General features: G+C 44.3%; 1 protein-coding gene across 2 annotated transcripts in view; it reads right to left on the reverse strand.

Moving 5' to 3' along the window:
• Positions 1-568: 568 nt before the first annotated feature.
• The window catches only part of LOC139234149 (zinc finger protein 609-like), a 181,049-nt gene continuing 160,885 nt past the window's right edge, over positions 569-20,732 (reverse strand). Inside the window, exons 5-8 of one of the 2 annotated variants that reach the window (XM_070865137.1) lie at positions 12,850-12,993; positions 8,177-8,558; positions 5,431-5,606; positions 569-1,328 (exon numbers count right to left, since the gene is read on the reverse strand). In XM_070865137.1, the coding sequence (XP_070721238.1) occupies positions 1,119-1,328; positions 5,431-5,606; positions 8,177-8,558; positions 12,850-12,993 (912 nt within the window). In that variant the 3' untranslated portion in view covers positions 569-1,118. The remainder of the gene's footprint in view (positions 1,329-5,430; positions 5,607-8,176; positions 8,559-12,849; positions 12,994-20,732) is intronic. The other variant, XM_070865138.1, reaches the window with a different exon arrangement.

Genomic DNA, 20,732 nt, shown 5'->3' on the forward strand with positions numbered 1-20,732 from the left:
AACCAAAGCTATTAAAGGGATATGGGCCAAAGGCAGGTACATGGGGTTAGGGCACAGATCAGTCATTGAATGGTGGAACAGACTCGAGGCGCCGAATGACCTACTCCTGTGTTTATTTCGGGTTGCCAGTCAACTGTGTGGGAATGACGGGGACCATAAGCTACTGTAAGAGTGGAATGAATGAATGCTTCTTTAATAGAATTCTGAATCATTTCCCATTCATTTTGAATTGTATAACATCCCAAAGGGCCAAATCATTCCAGGAACTTCCACTGAACAAAGTCCCAGTGGAGCAAACTACAAATTTGATATCCAGCACTTTTGTACAGTAATATGAGAGAGTATACCATTCTTTAGTTCAGGAACTTCACCTTAAGGACATTCTGACTTGCAATAAACATCACAAACCCAGCAGTGGGACTGTATGCTTGTGTGGAGCTTGGCAGGCATGAAGGGGAGATCCAGCAGATATAGTCATTCATTCTCACTCCGTGGACTTCCTGCTCTAGCTGCAACATTTCCCTCATGTCTCAGGATTACTGCACTCTATTGACACATTCTAAATATAACTATTTCACATTAACTGTTACTGCCGCTCATTCTTCATGGAATGGTATAGTACAGCACACAGAAGGCCATTCGGCCCATCGAGTCTGCAATGGCTCTTTCAAGTTAGTCCCACTCCATTACTCTTTCCCCATCTCCCCACAATTTATTCTCCTTCAAGTATTTATCTAATTCCCTTTCGAAAGCTACTATTGAATCTGTATCCACCACCCTCAGGCAGTGCTTTCCAATCCTAACCACTTGTTCCTCATGTCGCCTCTCACCAATTACCTTAAATCTGTGGCCCCTGGTTACCGACCCTTCAGCCACTGGAAACCGTTTCTCCTTATTTACTCCGTCTAAACCTGCCATGATTTTAAACACTTCTATTAAATCTCCTAACCAAATCAAGAACTGTCAGTATTTTTAAGGCACGGTAACACAATCTCCTCAGCCTTCTTTGCTCCAAGGAGAACAATCCCAGCTTCTCCAGTCTATCCACATAACTGTAATCCCTTATGCCTAAGAACCTAAATCTCTTCTGTACCCTCTCCAAAACCTCCTCGTCCTTTCTAAAAGTGCGGTGCCCAGAATTGGACACAATATGCCAGCTGGGCCCTACCTGTTGCATATGGGAGGTCATATTGTCCTGGAAGCAATTGGTACCCCATCCCGAGGTGGTGATGTGAGGCGATCTGTCGCTGGGATGGCGAAGAACGGGGTCGCTCTTTATCAATCTCTCGCTCTCCTCGTTCTCTTTCATGAGGCGGTTTCTCACTCGTCTAGATTTGAGGGGAAATGTACACATTAATATCGCACACATCTTGGCCAAGTGCCAGTTTGGTTCAGTTGGTATCACACTTGTCTCAGAATGGAGAGGCTGTAGATTTAAGCCCCACTCTAGGACTGGAACAAATAAGCTAGGCTGCTGGTGCGGTGCAGTACTGAGGGAGTGCTGCACTGTCGGAGCTGTCCTCTTTTGAATGAGGTGTTAAACTGAGGACCTGACTATGTGGGCGTAAAAGATATTATGGTGCTATTTGAAGTAGAGCAGGGAAAGTTTGCTTGGTGCCCTGGCCGATAAACAGGCTAACTAGTCGTCCCTCTTAATTGCTGCTCGTGGGATCTTGCTATGCGCAAACTGGCTGCAGCACTTGTTGAGATAACCGCGGGCACACTTCACGAGGTAATCAATCGGCTGTGGAGGGCTTTGGCAATCCCGAGAGCATGGTAAGACACTAAATAAAGTCAAGTTCTTTACCTCTCAAGGGCAACAGTGTGCCCTTACCAGCGACCGACAAACAGCGCACATCCAGATATGGAACAGCACATTACAAAGTACAATGTTTCACACACTGTGTACAACACCACAGAAAGTTACAGCACAGGAGGCCGCCATTTGGCCCATCGTGTCTGTACCAAATCACTCTTTAATGTATATTTTTCAATCAATTCCCATAGTCATCGAAGTGAGGGATGCCGGTGCCAGGGACGAGAACCCTTCCAGCTCAGGTGTAGTATGGCCAGGCATAGCTCGGTTTCTGTCTCAACCCTGCGCTTTAAACCCAGCCTCATAAGAGCAACCAATGGGTCGGTTCCATTCCCAGGCCAGCTGAGCGAACTGCAGACTGTTGTAGTATCGTAGACCTATGGAGCAGGCTGACAAGGCCCAAACAAGTTCCATTTGAATCATGTATACCCGACAGACTGAAGATGTTCCCATCGGTCTGCGTTAATGACACTCCCATCCACGTTTCAACTTCAGAGCACTTTTTTTTTAATTAAAAAAAAAAGAGAGTGGCGGCTTAATGATTTTGATAATCTAAAATTGCAAAACTCCATTCTATCATCACTAACTTTCAAAAACAGTGTGGTCATAAGATAGAAAGGCATTTTAATCTAACAAAACGCAGTGCTTTCTGCCCAGTTCAGGTATAGATAAAAATCTGAGCTGGATTCAAACCACAAGTTGCAGAGCTGTGCGAGTCTACTGTATGTACAACTTAGAATAACATTTTTAAATATTTGTTCATGTTGCTCTAATTTATGATTTAGCAGAGCCACAACAGCGCTGAGCACACAGGGTTAAATAGTATGCAATAATCTGAGCCAATACTGGAGCTCAGTGGGGTTCTAGACTGAGCTCTGCTCGGTTTTGTATTTTCCACGTTCCAGCACATACTCCCATATCGGTATCTAACTGTGCGGCATGCCACTCAGACTTAAACACTCAGACTCAGTGGGACATCTACATATCCAACCAGCTAGCCTTGTAATCTCATTTAAATCGGAGATGAGGAGGAATTTCTTCTCTGAGGGTTGTAAATCTGTGGAATTCTCTGCCCCAGAGAGCTGTGGAGGCTGGGTCATTGAATATATTTAAGGCGGAGATGGACAGATTTTTGAGCGATAAGGGGTTATGGGGAGCGGGCAGGGAAGTGGAGCTGAGTCCATGATCAGATCAGCCATGATCTTATTAAATGGCGGAGCAGGCTCGAGGGACCAAATGGCCGAATCCTGCTCCTATTTCTTATGTTCACACAGTACGAGGGCTGAATTGATGACAATTTGAGGATGGAGGCAAGGTTGAGATTTTGGCAGTTGTACATTTAAAAAAAACAATAAATCTGGCCAAAAAAAACAGTAACTGGCCAAATAAAATTGTGAATGTTTTATAATCAGCAGATTACCCATCCTATTTCTTTTATCAGTGCTATTATTTCGTAGGTCGATGACATAAGCACAGCACAACTGTGTTAGAGGCAGGAATGACAGGTTTACTTAGAGAAGGATGTGAGCTGTCACATTATGAAACTGGTTGAATGTTTTAACTGGTTTAATTTATATTTACAGATTATGATGCCACCAACAGCAGTGAACAGACTCCAATGAAGCATTCAGGATTGATTTTTTAATTGAGAAAGATGTGTGAAGGATTCAAGCGCAGGACACCATGGAGAGAACACTAAGCAAATGAAGAAATAATTACTGGATGACACTAAGCTTGGTTTTCAAAGCCCGTGGATTGCAGGAAGAATGAAAGACGGAGGGTAGGGAGTTACATAGGTGTGGCCGCAGAGTGACAAGAGCAGAAGACAGCAATAAGCTTAAATTTCAACACAGTGGAGGCAGTGTTTAAGGCAGCCTATTTGGAGTTTATGAGGAATAATGGGGGGAAATCATTGTAGTTGTAGTATTAGGGAGCGACAAGAAAGGTTGTGACAGTGGGGTTGGAGGCAAGTGGTGAGAGAAGGGGCACCTGTCAGATGACAAGCTCTTTCTTATATCTTATCCAGGAGAGCGAGAGAGGAGTTAGAAGAGTCTTGGGAGAAGTATTGGACAGACCTGCGCCTTATACAACAACTTGTATTTATATAGCGCCTTTAACGTAGTGAAACATCCCAAGGCGCTTCACAGGAGTATTATGCGATAAAAATTTGACACCGAGCCACATAAGTCGAAGTTAGCGCAGGTGACCAAAAGCTTGGTCAAAAAGTTGGTTTTAAGGAACGTCTTGAAAGAGGACAGAGAGGTAGAGAGGTGGAGAGGTGGAGAGGTTTAGAAAGGGAGTTCCAGAATTTGCGGCCGAGGCAATAGAAGGCATTGGCCAGCAATGGTTGAGTGATTACAATCAGGGATGCTCAGGGAGGCAGAATTAGAGGAGCGCAGATATCTCCGGGGGGGGGGGGGGGGTTTAGGAGATTACAGAGAAAGGGAGGGGCGAGGCCATGGAGGGATTTGAAAATAAGGATGAGAACTTTGAAATCGAGACATTGCTTAACTGGAAGCCAATGTAGGTGAGCGAGCACAGGGGGTGATGGGTGAGCGGGACTTGGTGCAAGTTAGGACATGGGCAACTAGAGAACAAAGTTGCTGAGGGGAAAGGTGCTGGGCACAAAGAGGAAATCGAGCTTCTTGGAGCCAGTTTTAGAAATGGAGGCATTTGGGATAGCGAGAATGTTAACTGGTGAAGGAGCCATCAAGGGCAAGAAGTGGCAGGAAATAAGAAAACTGTTTGTGAATAATTGAATGGATCAATATTTTACTGCCTGTTAAGAGCCAAGAGGACATCAAGGTGTTGATATTCAGCCACAGCACCATGAAAGGAACGAAGGCTGTATGCACTGAGAATGCAATCTGGAGAAATTAGATAAATGTAGAGTGGAATCAACAGGAAAGGGGGCGATCAGATTGGATGAGTGAAGATCATTGATTATGGACGAGGAATACAGTGGGGAAAGAGCACAGAACCCAGAGTTTGCAGAAAAGGATGCAGAGAAGACATAGGGGAGACTAAAACTAGGGGACATAGTCTTAGAATAAGGGGCAACCCATTTAAAACTGAGATGAGGAGAAATTTCTTCTCTGAGGGTTGTAAATCTATGGAATTCTCTGTTCCAGAGAGCTGTGGAGGCTGGGTCATTAAATATATTTAAGGTAGAAATAGACAGATGTTTGAGCGATAAGGGAGTCAAGGGTTATGGGGCGCGGGCAGGGAAATGGAGCTGAGTCCATGATCGGATCAGCCATGAACTTATTGAATGGCGGAGCAGGCTCAGGGGCCAAATGGCCTACTCCTACTCCTATCGCTTATGTTATGTAAAAGTCATCAGCGGATGAGCCATCAATTACAACACAGATTAGATAGTTATGAACAGACCTGATCATGTTAACATGCAGAGAAGTGCACATTGCCATATCTCATTAAACGTTTGGAGAATTATATGGATTCTGCACTGAAGCAGCATGGAAATATCTCATCCAGTCTCAAAAATGGTTAGTAATGAGGGGCCAATTTGGTTGAGCTGTTTTTACTGGTATCACATAGACTGCTGCATCCCCACAGACAGAGGCGAGCGTTGTTCTCAGGCCTTGCTTACTTACCGTTGGTGACCTGCTCTTGTACTGACTGGCATGCTGCTGCAGGATGTCTAGGGCCATGGATTCGGAGCTTGGTTTGCTGCCCACACCAGGGCTCCCATGGGCTCGATCGCTGTCATCATGCCCTGGAACCTTATTCGCGTACGGAGAGAAAGAGAATCCCGAGGACAGATACGACCCTGAAAGGCAGAAGATGATCCAAATCAATCAGGAAAAAAAGCACCAACTCATAACCTAACTATACAGCTACACTAATCGGATCTGGAGAGAGATGGGCATAACAGCAAGAGTCTTAACTACAGCCTGTACCTCATAAATGCCAATCTAAATCAGTCATATATACTTCATATACACACACACACAGTATTTTAAGACCTTCTTTTAGTACTTCATTGGCTGTAAAGCACTTTGAGATGTCCGGTGGTCATGAAAGGCGCTATATAAATCCAAGTCTTTCTTCTTTTGGGGGGGAAGACAAAGTTTACTTTGGTTTTAATAATTTTTTTGAAACAGTGAGTTTTCTTACTGATCTCTCAATACCACACACTAGTTATATTTAGTTCATGTGATGCCAATGGGGTCTCCCTGGATCCAGACTCCAGAACCTCTAGAAAATCGTCCAGCAATACACACACTCTGCCTGATTTAGTTCCATCTGATGTGGTGCTCTTAGCAAAGTCAGCCATTCAGCCTCTCGAGCCTGCTCTGGTGGGCTAATAAGGTAAGTGGAGCGAAGGGGAGTAAATTAAGTTGAGGTGGAGATCAGCCACGATCTATTTGAATGGAGGAGCAGGATCGAGGGGCTGAATGGCCTTCTCCTGTTCCTAGAGGAAACAGTTTCTCTGTATCTATCCGATCGAATCCTTTTAAAATACTTGGATCAGTCACCCCTCAATCTTCAAGACTCGCGGGAATACAAGTCGTGTTTATACAACCGGTCCTCATAATGTAACCCTCTAAGCCCCGGTATCATTCTAGTGAACCTACGCTGCAGCCACTCCAAGGCCAATATATCCTTCCTGAGGGGTGGTGCCCTCGTGGGGTATAACTGAGGCTCTATACAACTGAAACATAACTTCCTCCCCTTTTATATTCCAGCCCCCTTGAGCTAAAAGGCCAACATTGGTTTGCTCTTTGTACCTGACTACTGGGTTTTCATGGAATGTGTACTTGAACTCCCAAATCTCTTGGCTCCTCTAGTTCCTAATTTCTCCCCATTTACAAAGTACTCGGATTTATCTTTCTTGGGTCCAAATTGGATGACCTCACACTTATTCACCTTGAACTCCATCTGCCATAGCTTTGCCCACTCACTTAATTGTTCTATGCCCCACCACCTTCTCTCGGTGTCTAGGGATGGGTAATAAATGGCAGCTTGCCCGAGAGATCCACGTCCCAGGAATGTGCAAGAAAAAAGTGCATCGAAATGGATGCTCGCCTTCAGAATCAAGGATCTACCAATGGTTCTCATTCAACTTTTATCGACCACAAAGGCACTCATTCATGAAATGGCTCTTACTGTCCACAGTCCTCCATTCACTTAATCAAGCACTACTCACTGTCGTCTCTCCCAACTTTGTGTGATCTGAAAACTTAGATAAACAACTTTCTATTCCTTCATCTTAGTGATTAACAGGGTGAAAAGTTGAGACTTCTTACAGTGCACTCTTAGCCCTTCCCCCCCCCACTTTGGCAGAGAGGACCTTCGTCAACACCTTAGCTGCAAGGGCAATGAGCCCATAATCTGTCTCCCTCGATTACATTCTCCTTTCTGTGAGCCCCTCCGACATTCTCCTTTGCTCGAAGGTCCACTACAGTGATGAGATGATGACTCTCCTCGAACTGATTGGTTTCTGCCTGCACCTCCCCATGGTGATGCAGCCGAGGTTAGGAGCTCAGCAATGTTGGGACTTTAACTGTACACCCCACTGTGCTGAGGTAGGTACACCATGTTGGGTCTCCACATGCAACAGAGTGACACAGTGCCACAAACACATTGGAATACCATCTACATAGCCTGCGCTAACAACATTCAAAATCTGTTCTGCATCAACCTTTCTTGAATCAAACGTTGGATTTCTAAGAATGGGATCAGAGATACAGTAGTGTATATGAGCTAGCAATCCAGAGAACACTAGTTCAAATCACACCATAAAAAAGTCAGCAGTAAAAGTGACCATGAAACTACTGGATTGAAGTAAAAACCCATCTGATTCATTAATGTGCTTGAGGGAAGGAAAGCTGCCATCCTTTCCTGGTCCTGCCTATATATACCCCATACAATAAGATGTGACTCCAGACCCACACCAGAGTGGTTCACTCTTATAACGGCCCCACAAAGTCACTTGTATCAAACCACTAAAGCGGTTCAAGGAGAATGTCTAGCAGCTTCTCACAGCATCTCGTGATGGGCAATAAAAGGTGGTCCTGCCAGTGAGGTCCACGTCCTGAGAATGTACAAGAAAAAAAAACAGCATCTAAATGGATGCTTACCTTCAGAATCTAGGATCTGACAATGGTTCTCATTCAACTTTTATCAGCCATAAAGACACTCATTCATAAAATGGCTCTTACTGCCCAAGGCCCTCCATTCACTTAAACATCATCAAAAAACAATTGCTAGCTACACTACTGGTTTGCTCTTGTTTCAGTAGGTAGCGAGGTTAGGATCAATTAGTGGCTGGATTTGAATAATCTGTTGGTGACTCACCCCGATACCCGACAGCGACAAATGAACCTATGCCTTTACCTGGATAATTCTGCATCATCATTGGTGTCACCCCTCGAAATCCCGGGTGGGGCGATTCATAAGGCTTTCCATAAGGGTAGCCATGGACATATGGCATGTAAGATGGGTGCTGAACCATGGAAGAGGACACAGGAATATGAAGTCCTGATCTGGGATCTTTCCCAACGGATCGGCACTCTTCCAGTGAGGCTGAACGGGACTCCAAGCACATGGCGTCTTTGCTCTCCTCTTTGACTGCTATCTCTTTGCTTCTTATTCGAGACGAGCTTTCTTCTTTAAATTTCCGGTCACGCTCCGCTTCTTTCCACCTTTCCTCTTCTGCTTTTTGCTGCTCAGAGTACTTGTTAGGATAGACATAAGACCACAGCCTGCTTTCAGATTCCTGCAAAATAAAATCCTGAGTGACTCATTTCTGTCCAACCAACAGCACAAATACTAAGACCCTGCAGTCCAGGACCAAGTCAAACCACGTGCAGCAAAAGGGTATGAAATTCCAGGGCCTTCGTGGGATATATCGCCATTTAGAGCAAGCATTGGAGAGATGAACATTTGTTTCAGCTTCCCCTAAAAGTCAAAATGGCAATGTCTTAATAGCAATGTGTTGCCATGAATTCTTAAACAAAGAACCCATGAAGCAAATACATGACAATAATGTCTCTGTGGAAGTTCAGGAAAACTGTAGACAGCTCAGATTTTCACTTTGAAAGCAGCACTTTGGGAGAAAAATGAAACCACCTCGCTCTGTGGGACACCCCACATCACAGGGCAGACATCACAAATCGCTGCACAGGCAGATATATTTTAAGCTTGTGATGGAGAATGGCTGCTCTCAGTTACTGTGTATTGTCTAACAACTAAAGCGAGCCTAAATAACATGGAAGCACTGCAATGTATTGTCAAATACCAAGTACCATCTGCCCCACAGCTGCTTCCTATTCAGTGAGTATAGTTGGGAGGAGGACTCTGCCCTTCCAGGTAGCACACAGTTCCTGAGATGCATCCTCAGGGGGCTTACGCAGGCGATGAGGGTGTTCCCAAGCACTGACAATTCTAGCAGGGGTTTGTCTTGTGCACACAGCAATTACTGCGGTATCCCCAAGACTCGAGGCACGTGGTTCGGAAGGAATCTTTCCAGGTCCCTGTAGAAAGTCAAGCCATTTTCATGAGTTAGACATAACGGAAGAGGAAGGGGACTCGCTGTGGATCATGAGAAAGGCTCTTTTCGTGGGGTTGTTTCAGATTAGCTCAATTCTGAGTGCAGCTCAGGGTCTTGTGCAGGGCCTTGTAATGTTTTTGATTCGAGTCAAACCCAATTCTTACACTTTTGTCAGAAGCTGCCGGTTGGCACAATTTTTTAAAAAACTGCGTTAATTTCCAAACCTGCTTTCTGCAGAATGACGGTTTGTTCCCAATTGCTACTCCTCTTTAACCCACCCCCTTCCCCGACAACATTCCCACTGAGGGGGCAGAGCAATGGGCTGTTCCCAAGCCTCTACATTGCTCTAATCAGAATGCTGGATGAAAAGGATGTGGGTTGATGCTTCTTCGCTCTCTCTAGAGTAGATACTGTACCTCCCCTCAAGAACATAAGAAATAGGAATAGGTCATTCGGCCCCTCGAGCCTGCTCCACCATTCAATAAGATCATGCCTGATCTGATCATGGGCTCAGCTCCACTGCCAGCTCCCCATAACCCTGTACTTCCTTATCACTCCAAGATCTGTCTAGCTCTGCCTTAAATATATTCAATGACCCAGCCTCCACAGCTCTCTGGGGCACAGAATTCCAGAGATTCTCAACCCTCAAGAGAAGAAATTCCTCCTCGTCTCAATTTTAAATGGGTGACCCCTTATTCTAAAACTATGCCCCCTAGTTCAAGATTCCTCAATGAGTAGAAACATCCTCTCTGCATCTACCTTGTCGACCTCCTCATTATCTTTTATGTCTCTATAAGATCACCGCTCATTCTTCTGAACTCCAATGAATACAGGCCCAACTTGCTCAACCTTTCTTCACAAGTCAACCCCCTCATCTCCGGAATCAACTTGTGAACTTTCTCCGAACAGCCTACAATGCAAGTATATCCCTCCTTAAATAAGGTGGTCAGGTGTGGCCTCACCAATACCCTGTACAGTTGTAGCAGGACTTCTCTGCTTTTATACTCTATCCCCCTTGCAATAAAGGGCAACATTCCATTTGCCTTCCTGATTACTTGCTGTACTTGCATAGTAACTTTTTGTGTTTCATGCAGAAGGGCCCCCAGGTCCCTTTGTACTGCAGCATTTTGTAATTTTTCTCCATTTAAATAATAATTTGCTTTTTTATTTTTTCTGCCAAAGTGGATAACCTCACACTTTCCCACATTATACTCAATCTGCCAAATTTTTACCCACTCCCTTAACTTGTCTATATCCCTTTGCAGATTTTTTGTGTACTCCTCACAACTTGCTTTCCCACCCACCTTTGTATCATCAGCAAAAGTTACACGACACTCGGCTACATTACACTCGGTCCCTTCATCCAAATCATAAATATAGATTGTAAATAGTTGAGGCCCCAGCACCGATCCCTGCGGCACCCCACTAGTTACTGTTAGTCAACCTGAAAAAGACCCATTTATCCCGACTCTGTTTTCTGTTAGTTAGCCAATCCTCTCTCCATGCTAATATATTACCCCCAACCCCGTGAACTTTCATCATGTGCAGTAACCTTTTATGTTGTACCTTTATCGAATGCCTTCTGGAAATCCAAATACACTACATCCACTGGTTCCCCCTTATCCGCCCTGATCATTACATCCTCAAAGAACTCCAGCAAATTTGTCAAACATGACTTCCCCTTCATAAATCCATGCTGACTCTGCCTGACTAAATTATGCTTCTCCAAATGTCCTGCAACTGCTTCCTTAATAATGGACTCCAGCATTTTCCCTTCTGCCTGTTGCAGCTCCTCCCTAGCATCAGCCAGCACCCCAGCACTTTAGTTTGATCAGTGCCTCTCTGCAATCCGGCAGCCAGTGCCAAGGAACAACCTGTTGGCACCGCTACAGTTTCTGCACTCCGTCTCAGCAGTGTGTTACCCCTCTTCTCCTGAAGGGGTGAACTGCTGACTGCATTACAGTTCCACGGCAACTGGTCACCCTACAGTCCCCATGCCCAACTGGACACGGTTTATAATGTGACCCCCTAACCACGAGCTATTTGACCAGGGGGCTAAGCCACAGCCAGGCCTGCCTTCACCAAATGGCCTGCTTTTCCAGGAGCAAAGCTTTCTTTGACCCGACTTCAGAATGCTTAGCTTAACTGTAGCACCCCCAGACCACTGCCCCAGCTGAAATCAGCACAGGCTGGGGGGGTTAAACCCGCGATCGACGTGGTCTGTATAGCTCAGCCTTTGAGGCAACGCCCATTGCAACATTTAAGGAGGAACTCAACTTTGTTTAACAGAGGTGAAAGAACAGTGTTCAAATGACAATTTTATAACCTGAACCAAGAAAGAATTGTGTTCATTATAAGTCACCATACACATCTTATCTTTCTTTTTCAACTAACGTATACATTGAAAAGCACGATTTTCAATCATAAACATCAAGTCTAACATCACTACCTTACGGTGCCTCAGAGAACATTGATCGGAAAGACACTCCATTTGGTTGATATGTCATGATGTTTTTTGACGAAGGATTATTGAATTTCAATATGCAATGGGTTACTAAATATAACACTGCTCTATTTAGTACACGAGTCACACACTATCCCAGGTGCAACACAGTGGATTACCGACCGGGAATAACACTGCCCTATTTAGTACACTAATCTTTCACGATTCCAAGTGTTAAATCCCAATGATGAAAGGTCATCGAGCTAAAACGTTAACGCCGTTTCTCTCTCCAGACGCCGTCTGACCTGCTGAGTGTTTCCAGTATTGTCTGGTTTTAGTTCAGATTTCCAGACCGGCTTGTGTTAAATCCCAAATTTGATTCCACTGCAGCAGACTAAGGTGTCGGAGAGGGCTGTGTGTGTGGGTGTGATCTATTGAAATGAATGACGGTGTAATTAAGTCAAATTTGCAATTTAAGCTAACTTGGATTTCAAGTATTGATGTAGAAAGTTACCATCTCTGCATTGTCTATAAAAGAGTTTTTCTCAATGTGCTTTCAGTTGAGATAAAATGCAAAACTAATTTAGCAAATTCCTCCTCTCTAATGGAGTAAATTCCGACTTCCACTGCTCCCTAGTTGGTACAGTATATGCCACATATTTACATAAACAGGTGTAAAGATTATTTGGTTTGTGTATAATCCCTACCTTAAGTACTTCCAGGAGTCGTGTTTTCAGCTCTCCTAGCAAGTTTCCATTGTACTGTTTGATTCAATTTAGTGGCCTCCAATTGTGTAATTTGAGATATATATAATGCCGATTTCATTGAGGCGGATTGTCAGTTACTGGCTCTAAATGGAGCATTGATGCTTCTTTTGTGCAAACATTTCTACACCGCACTGAAGATATGAATAAAGTGAAAATTCAATTCATTATGTAGAATCCCCAATGCACCGAGACACACAGACACACATAGCTCTAAGTGCGTGCTTCTCACCACACAGAGGATTATATGTAACTAATACAGAATATGTTGCAGGATTTCCCGAGTGGGCTACTGAGAGCGGCCTCTCACCTCTCTCCAGGATTGAATTAGCTGGCATCTTGAAAATCCCCTTAGTGATGAAGAATTAAAGTCACTGCCGTGTCTCGGCACAAGATGTAATGAACTGCAGTACTGAGTAAATGAGCTAGGATCATGTTCTATCTCTGGAGTTTGCTATAAATACAAAAAAAGATAGATTACATACCACAGGTGTAGCAGCCAGGTGTCTGCAAACCAAGATCTTCCTTATACAGTATGGGTATTCGCTAGTCTTCGATAGTTTGTGGAGAAGTTTTTACATTGAGGATTTTTCCTTTTAAGAGCACTCGTGCATCACATTTCCCCCTGTCTATGCTACATATAGGCCTTCCTACACACTGAACCTCAATTCACAGACCTGCTCAGATGGTGAGGAAAGGGAGGTTGAAACACAACCTCACTAAAATATGCACATGCATTTATGTGCATCAGGAGAGTGTTAGTCACTGCATCTGCTTATAGTGAGCATGCTCGAGCGCCAGCAAACTGGGAAAAGACACAGAGATAAGACCCCCCCACGAGGTTTGTTGTCTTTGAAACAGAGGAGGCTGAGGGGAGACCTGATTGAGGTGTATAAAATTATGAGGGGCCTAGATAGAGTGGATAGGAAGAACCTATTTCCCTTAGCAGAGGGGTCAACAACCAGGGGACATAGATTTAAAGTAATTGGTAGGAGGTTTAAAGGGGATTCGAGAAAGAAAATAGACTTGGATTCAATTTAGCACCTTTCACGACCACCGGACGTCTCAAAAAGTGCTTTACAGCCAATGAAGTACTTTTGGAGTGTAGTCACTGTTGTAATGTGGGAAGTTGAGGGGAAATGTCTTCACCCAGAAGGTGGTGGGGGTCTGGAACTCACTGCCTGAATAGGTGGTAGAGCAGAAACTCTCACCACATTTAAAAAGTACTTGGATGTGCACTTGAAGTGTGGTAACCAAAAAGGCTACGGACCAAGAGCTGGAAAGTGGGATTAGGCTGGGTAACTCAGTCGGCCGGCGCAGACACGAATTTCTATGATTCTATGACTTGGGGGGAATAAAGCAGTTAAGGTACCAGCTACATGTGACCAGTCAGCAAGTCAGTTTGAGGAGAACAGTTCCACTAGGAGTCTAAAGTTTGATTGCTGCTTTTTCTTTCTCTCGCCCCCCCACCCCACCACTCCCGCCATGCCCCACACCCACTCCCGCCATTAAATTAGGAAAAAATTGGCAATTCAATTTAGAGGGATTTGAAGAATTCAAATCATTGCCGTGTCTCAGCACAAGATGCAATGAACTGCATCCGAGCATGGTGTACTGGATAGCACTCTCATCTCTGTCAGAAAGGTGTGGGCTCAAGTCCTTTCTCCAAAGACTTGAACCCATAATCCAGGCTGACACTTCAGTGCAATGCTGAGGAAGGCTGTACTATAGGGGGTGCCGTCTTTCGGATGAGACGTTAAACCAAGGCCCTGTCTGACTCCTCAGATGGACGTAAAAGATCCCAGGTTAATTATTTTGACGAGGAGCAGGAGTTCTCCCCGGTGTCCTGGCCAATATTTATCCCTCAACCAACATCACTAAAACTGATTATCTGGTCATTATCACATTACTGTTTGTGGGAGCTTGCTGTGCGCAAATTGGCTGCCGCGTTGCCTACATTACAAGAAGTGACTGCACTGCTGCACTTCATTGGCTGTGAAGCGCTTTGGACCCCCCCCCCCCCCCCGAGGTTGTGAAAGGTGCTATATAAATACAACCTTTTCCTGTCTTCAAAAATGAGAGATAGTTAGAAATTCTATACTAAAGCCAATCTCACGCAGACTCCCAACAATTACATGCAGGTTAAATCTATTTATGTGCATATCCTACAGACTAAGACCGAGACTGGGCAGCATGAGCAAACTGGGAACAAAATTAAACTCATCAGAACTGAATCTCCGCTCCAACAGATTGCCAAGAAAATTGATAAGTAGAGAATTATACCTTAAAAATTAGATTAGTATGCCATCCAGGAACATAGGACTAGGGTGTTCAGCCCCTTGCCATTTTTCTTTTATTCATTCATGGGATGTGGACATCGGTGACAAGGCCAGCATTTATTGCCCATCCCTAATTGCCCTTACAACGGAGCAGCTCGCTGGGCCATTTAGGAGGGGCAGTTAAGAGTCAACCACATTGCTGTGGGTCTGGAGTCACATATAGGCCAGACCGGGTAAGGGCGGCAGATTTCCTTCCCTAAAAGACATTTGTGAACCAGATGAGTTTATACAACAATCCGGAAGTTTTATTCCATGATACTAGCTTTTTATTCCAGGTTTTCTCAATTAACTGAATTTAAATTCCCCAGCTGCCGTGGTGTGATTTGAACTCGCGTCATTGGTCAAGTAACATAACTACTGTGCTACCGTATCCTGATCTGTACCTCAACTCCATTTACCTGCCTTAACTCCATATCCTGTGATATCCATACCCAACAAAAAAAATAATACATTCTTCATTTATTTTTCCAAGTATTATCTATTATCCTTGATGAGGCTACAAAGGGCTTGCTAAACAGGTCTTCATTTGAGACCAAATTCAAGCAAACAGTGTGCTTAGATTATTCCACATTTTTATAGAATCATTGAAATTACACCATAGAAAGAGGCATTTCAGCCCATCGTGTAGGTCCCGATCTACATAAATCTCATTTCCCTTCCCTTTCCTTATATCCTTTTCAAATTCCTATCCAGTTTCTGTTTAAATAACCACTTGCGGTAATGCATTCCACAACCTGCTGATTCTTCAGCCTGAAAATATGCTGGAGATATCCATTTGGAGATTGGTTTAAAACTGTAGTGGCTACTCACTTAGAGGAATGGTTTGACACTTTTCCTGGAGGATTACACACAGGGTTTGGAGTAGCTATGGGACATTCCACCAGCCATTTCACCCTGTTTAAACACCCAATGGCTTTGGGTCTCACCTACACTATCCTTCCTGATACTGATGGTGCCATCTATGTGAGCACACTGTATCCTCTTTATATTCACTCTATGGGACTGGGTTGTTTTTCAAAATGAAGGGCTGAATGAAAAAGGAAATCACAATGTCCTGCGTCAGACGGAATTCCAATTCTATTTCTAGAAGGAACTTTGAGTAAGGTCTATAGTCCAGTCCACTGTGTACTCGATGAGTAAAGTCAGCCTTTACCATCCAAGGGGGCAGTGATCCAGTTGGTAGGAAAAAAAAAAAGAGGGTAAAATGATAATTAGATGGCTGCATAGAGGTCACGGTCGATATGCCTTGGAGGAGTGATAACTTGATCACGTGCTGGTCTTCTAGATCTGCTTCTGTAACATGATTTTAAGACAGAACTATCCACCCTGATAACTGCAGGTTTCAGCCAATTCTCCCAAGCGAAGACCTGGCAATGGCAATGGGCGGCGCCCTCACTGGTTTAAAAAAAAACTTTATCTCCGCCTCTCCCAAAGAAACAAACTCACGTTGGGAGTTACAGGCGAGAGTCATCTTCCAAGTTGACGTTCTTCACGTGCAAGCTTTAGAGAGATCAGCAAGCTATTCAATTGTGGGGACATCACAGCTGAACTGATCCCATCCGCACTTTCAAGCTAGAGTTATGGATGGTAATCAGGAGTGCACGAACACTGGGACCAATTGTAGTGTCTCAACTGCCACCTGATTGGCATCAGCTAAATCCATACAGACGGAGCATCAAACTCGTAACCTTCCGCAGTTTAGCTCGATTTTACACCGGGAGTGAACTGTGAGGGGAGCTCTCAGTTCCTCTCCTCTGTCAACAAAGCCAGAGGGTGTAGTTGCTCCATTTTGTGTTATAGCGAATCAGAACGGTGAGCTGATGAGATGCCATGAGTACCTGAAGCACAGACCCTGGTGGACAAGGAATAAGTCTCTGTTGCTCAACAGTGAATCCATCACTGAAGAAAGGAAGGAATTCCTCGGCTCGGGCAGACTTAACTTTTTGCAAAAGATACTTACTCTCACACCAAGGTTTGAGACCACCCGTGAGCTGTCAGAATTATCCCACCAATCTATTCTGATCTGAAGAACCAAGGGATCTGAGGCAAGGGTGAATAATGCAAACCCCTCTGGCAAATGGTAACGTTCATTCAGAGTTTCAGCTCCGTTCCTGATTTATGTGACGAAGCTTTAGTTATTGTCTATCGTGGAATATAAAACTCACTGAAAACAGACCTTTCTCAAGGGGCTTTACCAACACTTGAGTACATCAGCCAGAACATTCTCCTATCATCTCAATGCTTTCCTAAGAGCAGCCCCTGGAACCTGCACCAGTGCCAGATTAGAATTCTGCCATTGTTCAGGAAAGGTGATCTAACCTCAACTGTATTTCCTTGACAACCATTGTAGTTATGCAGAATAGGACAGCTCATCCATCACAGGGAATTAACATTCTCGCCAGGGCTCTTCGCTGCAGCCTATTTTATGTCGCTGTCTGTCCCTTTGGTCCAACCCAATCCTAAATGAACATTTCAGCCAATCAGCAGTCATTATTATTAAGTGAGTAGGCAGCAACGTTATAATCCAATGCCTACCAAGGCACTTTCAGTGCTTCCTCTCTCCAAGCTTGGCAGGCAAAAGCACAGTCATTGGCTTCACTAAAGCATAAGGGAGTCTTCACACCAATGCAAATAATAATGGGAAGAGACGTATATGAGACAACATGCCACAATATGCAGACAAGGCATCCCTGATGCTTTGGCTTCAGCCATCTGTATCTCACTTTATCGGTTGTGACAAGAATCGGGGCCATCCACAATTGGCAAAGTCTTCTTGTAACTGCAGGCAGACGCAAGACTGGGACTTGGCACAGGGACAGTCTGGAAAATTACGAATCTAATATCACTTAATAAAGATATGATGTCGTCAGAGGTTTTTTTACCCCTACAAAATGGGCATACCACAAACTCAAAGCTGTTCCATGTTACAGACAAAATATAGACTAAGATAGAGCAATATGTAAGTCAATTGTGGAATGCCCGTGCTCCTTGCAGATTAAGGTGGGGTTAGAAACTTAGGATAAAAACATCCCTGTGTGTTCTGAAGAATATTCCCCGCCCTCCTTTCCCAATCTTCTGCCTCCCTCTTCTCTACTGCGACCATTTCAACTCAGCAGTCGTTTTTCAGGCATGAGCCCAGACTCGGAGAATCAGCGAGTGACCCAGTGAGGCATCACATCCACATACTCATCAACTTTAGTCGGAGGTCACTCACTGCCTGATGATCAAGAGCGGGAACCTTAACTGATTTCTTTCCCCCTTTCTTTGTTACGCCTCCACAACGGTCACATCTGAGATCAGTTCATAGAACCATAGAAATTTACAGCACGGAAGGAGGCCGACAAAGAGCTACCCAGCCTAATCCCACTTTTCAGCTCTCGGTCCGTAGCCCTGTAGGTTACGGCACTTCAAGTGCACATCCAACTTTTTAATGTGATGAGGGTTTCTGCCTCTACCACCAGGCAGTGAGTTCCAGACCCCCAACACCCGCTGGGTGAAAAAGTTCTTCTCAAATTTCCTTTATACCTCCTACCAATTACTTTAAATCTATGCCCCCTGATTATTGACTCCTCTGCGAAGGGAAATAGGTCCTTCCTATCCACTCTATCTAGGCCCCTCATGATTTTATACACCTCAATCAGGATTTCGCTCAGCCTCTTCTGTTCCAAAGAAATAACCCCAACCTATCCAATCTTTCCTCATTAAGCAGTTAGTCTGATCTGAATTTCTAAGTACCACATCACGGAGAATTGGTTGAAATGATTTTTTTTTAAAAAAGCTTAGAGTTTTGTCATTGCAGCATTGAGGTACCGATTTATGAAACTGAAGCGGTGACAATAGGTTTTAATTCTAGAGAGGGATATTACAAATATCTATAATTACATTAAAAACATTGTGCAAATGTGCACTTCCTAGTCACGTCTTGTCGTCACGATTTTTGGCAACACTTTAACATTGAACATGTCCACGTAATCAGTTATGAAGGGAATTCCATATGTAAAACAGGTCCTGGGGTTGCAGAAGGTGGCCAACAGGTGAATTGTAGCTCACGACACTCCATGAACAATGCCACTAGAGACTGTTTCTTTGTAGTAAATCTAGTTAAAATTTCATGCAAACTCTAAGTTAAGAGTCAATAGGAATGAACATACGAGACCGCCCCTGTGCATTTCAACCCAGATTCCGACTGAGGGATTGACGGTGTTAGCCAGGGCAGTAGCGTAATGGCACCATCATTAATAAGGGAGCACAGATCCCTTGGCACTTAGGCTTATGTAACCATCATGTGGCATATACTTCCCCTTGGAAACTCGAGGGGAATTGCAGCTGCATGCACTCAAAACATCTGCAGATGCTAAGCTGATGCCTAAAGTAATGTTAGATTTTTTTTGAAACATATTTGCTTTGTATCGGATTTCAAACATTGTAAAACCAGATGTAGTGCGTCTGAAGGAAAGCCTGGTGCTCTCGGTGAAAAATACCATATTTTACGGGCACTGCTCATTCCTGAACATCGGAGTTACTGTCTCCAGCTGCACTTTGTGCGGTTATACTTTGGAATACATTCTCGAATGGGCAGTCTTCAATAATGTCATGTATGGACAATGGGAATTGCTCTCTCCTTCCCCAACGTAGCCAGTAACTCGTGCACCCTGCAAGCGAGGGTTGTTATCAGAACAGAGCTCAATGCTGCCCTTGTCTGTCAACTCGGACTGAGTGTGACTGTTTTGCTTGAGGACAGTGAGGTTAATTGTTAGACCCTCAAACAGTGCCCAGAGATCACCTGACTCGACAAAGACCAAAGGCAGTGCGTGGAATCTTGAGGGTCTCGATGACTGGAGACTTGATTTACCAACTGGAGTTATTTTAACGGGAAACTTCATTTTTAAAATGTGTTGTTTAAAGCAACTGAACGCTCCAAGTCCAATTTGAAACTCTAACATTCAGCCTCATGGCCTCCACAGCCACACACATGATTGAATCATTGAATAGTACAGCACAGGAGGCCGCCATTCAGCCCGAGTCTGCGCTGGCCCTTTCCAGCATCTGAAGATGTACAGAACATAACTTGAGAGGAACCCAACTTTTTCAAATGAACCTATCAAAACGCAAATTTTATTTTCAGATCACACGCCTGCTGATTTCAAGAGAAGGAACTGGGATTGCAAAAAGACGGGCTCAAGTTTTCAAAATAGAAGCCTCACTCTGCACCATGGTGATATAAAGTAATCCCCAGTCCAAAACTACGAGCATCATATGACTCTTCTCCCCCTTCTCAACTCCAACACTCAAACCTTAAATGGATCAATTGGATTTTAAGCTCATCTGTGTCAAAGCTCACTTTCTCCCGAGTCAGAAGGCGTTGGGTTCAAGTCTCACTTTACGACTTCAGTGCACTGTTGAGGGAGTAGTTGAGGCGAATAGTATAGATGCATTTAAGGGGAGGCTAGATAAGCATGAGGGAGAAAGGAATAGAGGGTTATGCTGATAGAGTTAGATGAGGAAAGACGGAAGGAGGCTTGAGTGGAGCATAAACGCCGGCATGGACTGGTTGGGCCGAATGGCCTGTTTCTGTGTTGTATATTCTAAGAAATGCTGCACTGTTGGAGGAGCTGTCTTTTGATCAAGACATTAAACCAAGGCCTCGTCTACATGTTCAGGTGGACATAAAAGAAAACAGCACTTTTCTAAAAGAGCAGGAAAGTTCTGTGCGCGTCCTGGCCAACGTTTATCTCCCAGTCTAAACCAACGAGAACAGATTAAATCTGGTAATTTAACCCGTACATTGTGTGTGGGACCGTACTGTGTGCAAATTAGTTGCAGGTTTTCCTACAAAACAAGTGACTGTATTTCA

Source organism: Pristiophorus japonicus, chromosome 21 (assembly GCF_044704955.1).
Source record: "Pristiophorus japonicus isolate sPriJap1 chromosome 21, sPriJap1.hap1, whole genome shotgun sequence".
Taxonomy (NCBI): Eukaryota; Metazoa; Chordata; class Chondrichthyes; family Pristiophoridae; genus Pristiophorus; species Pristiophorus japonicus.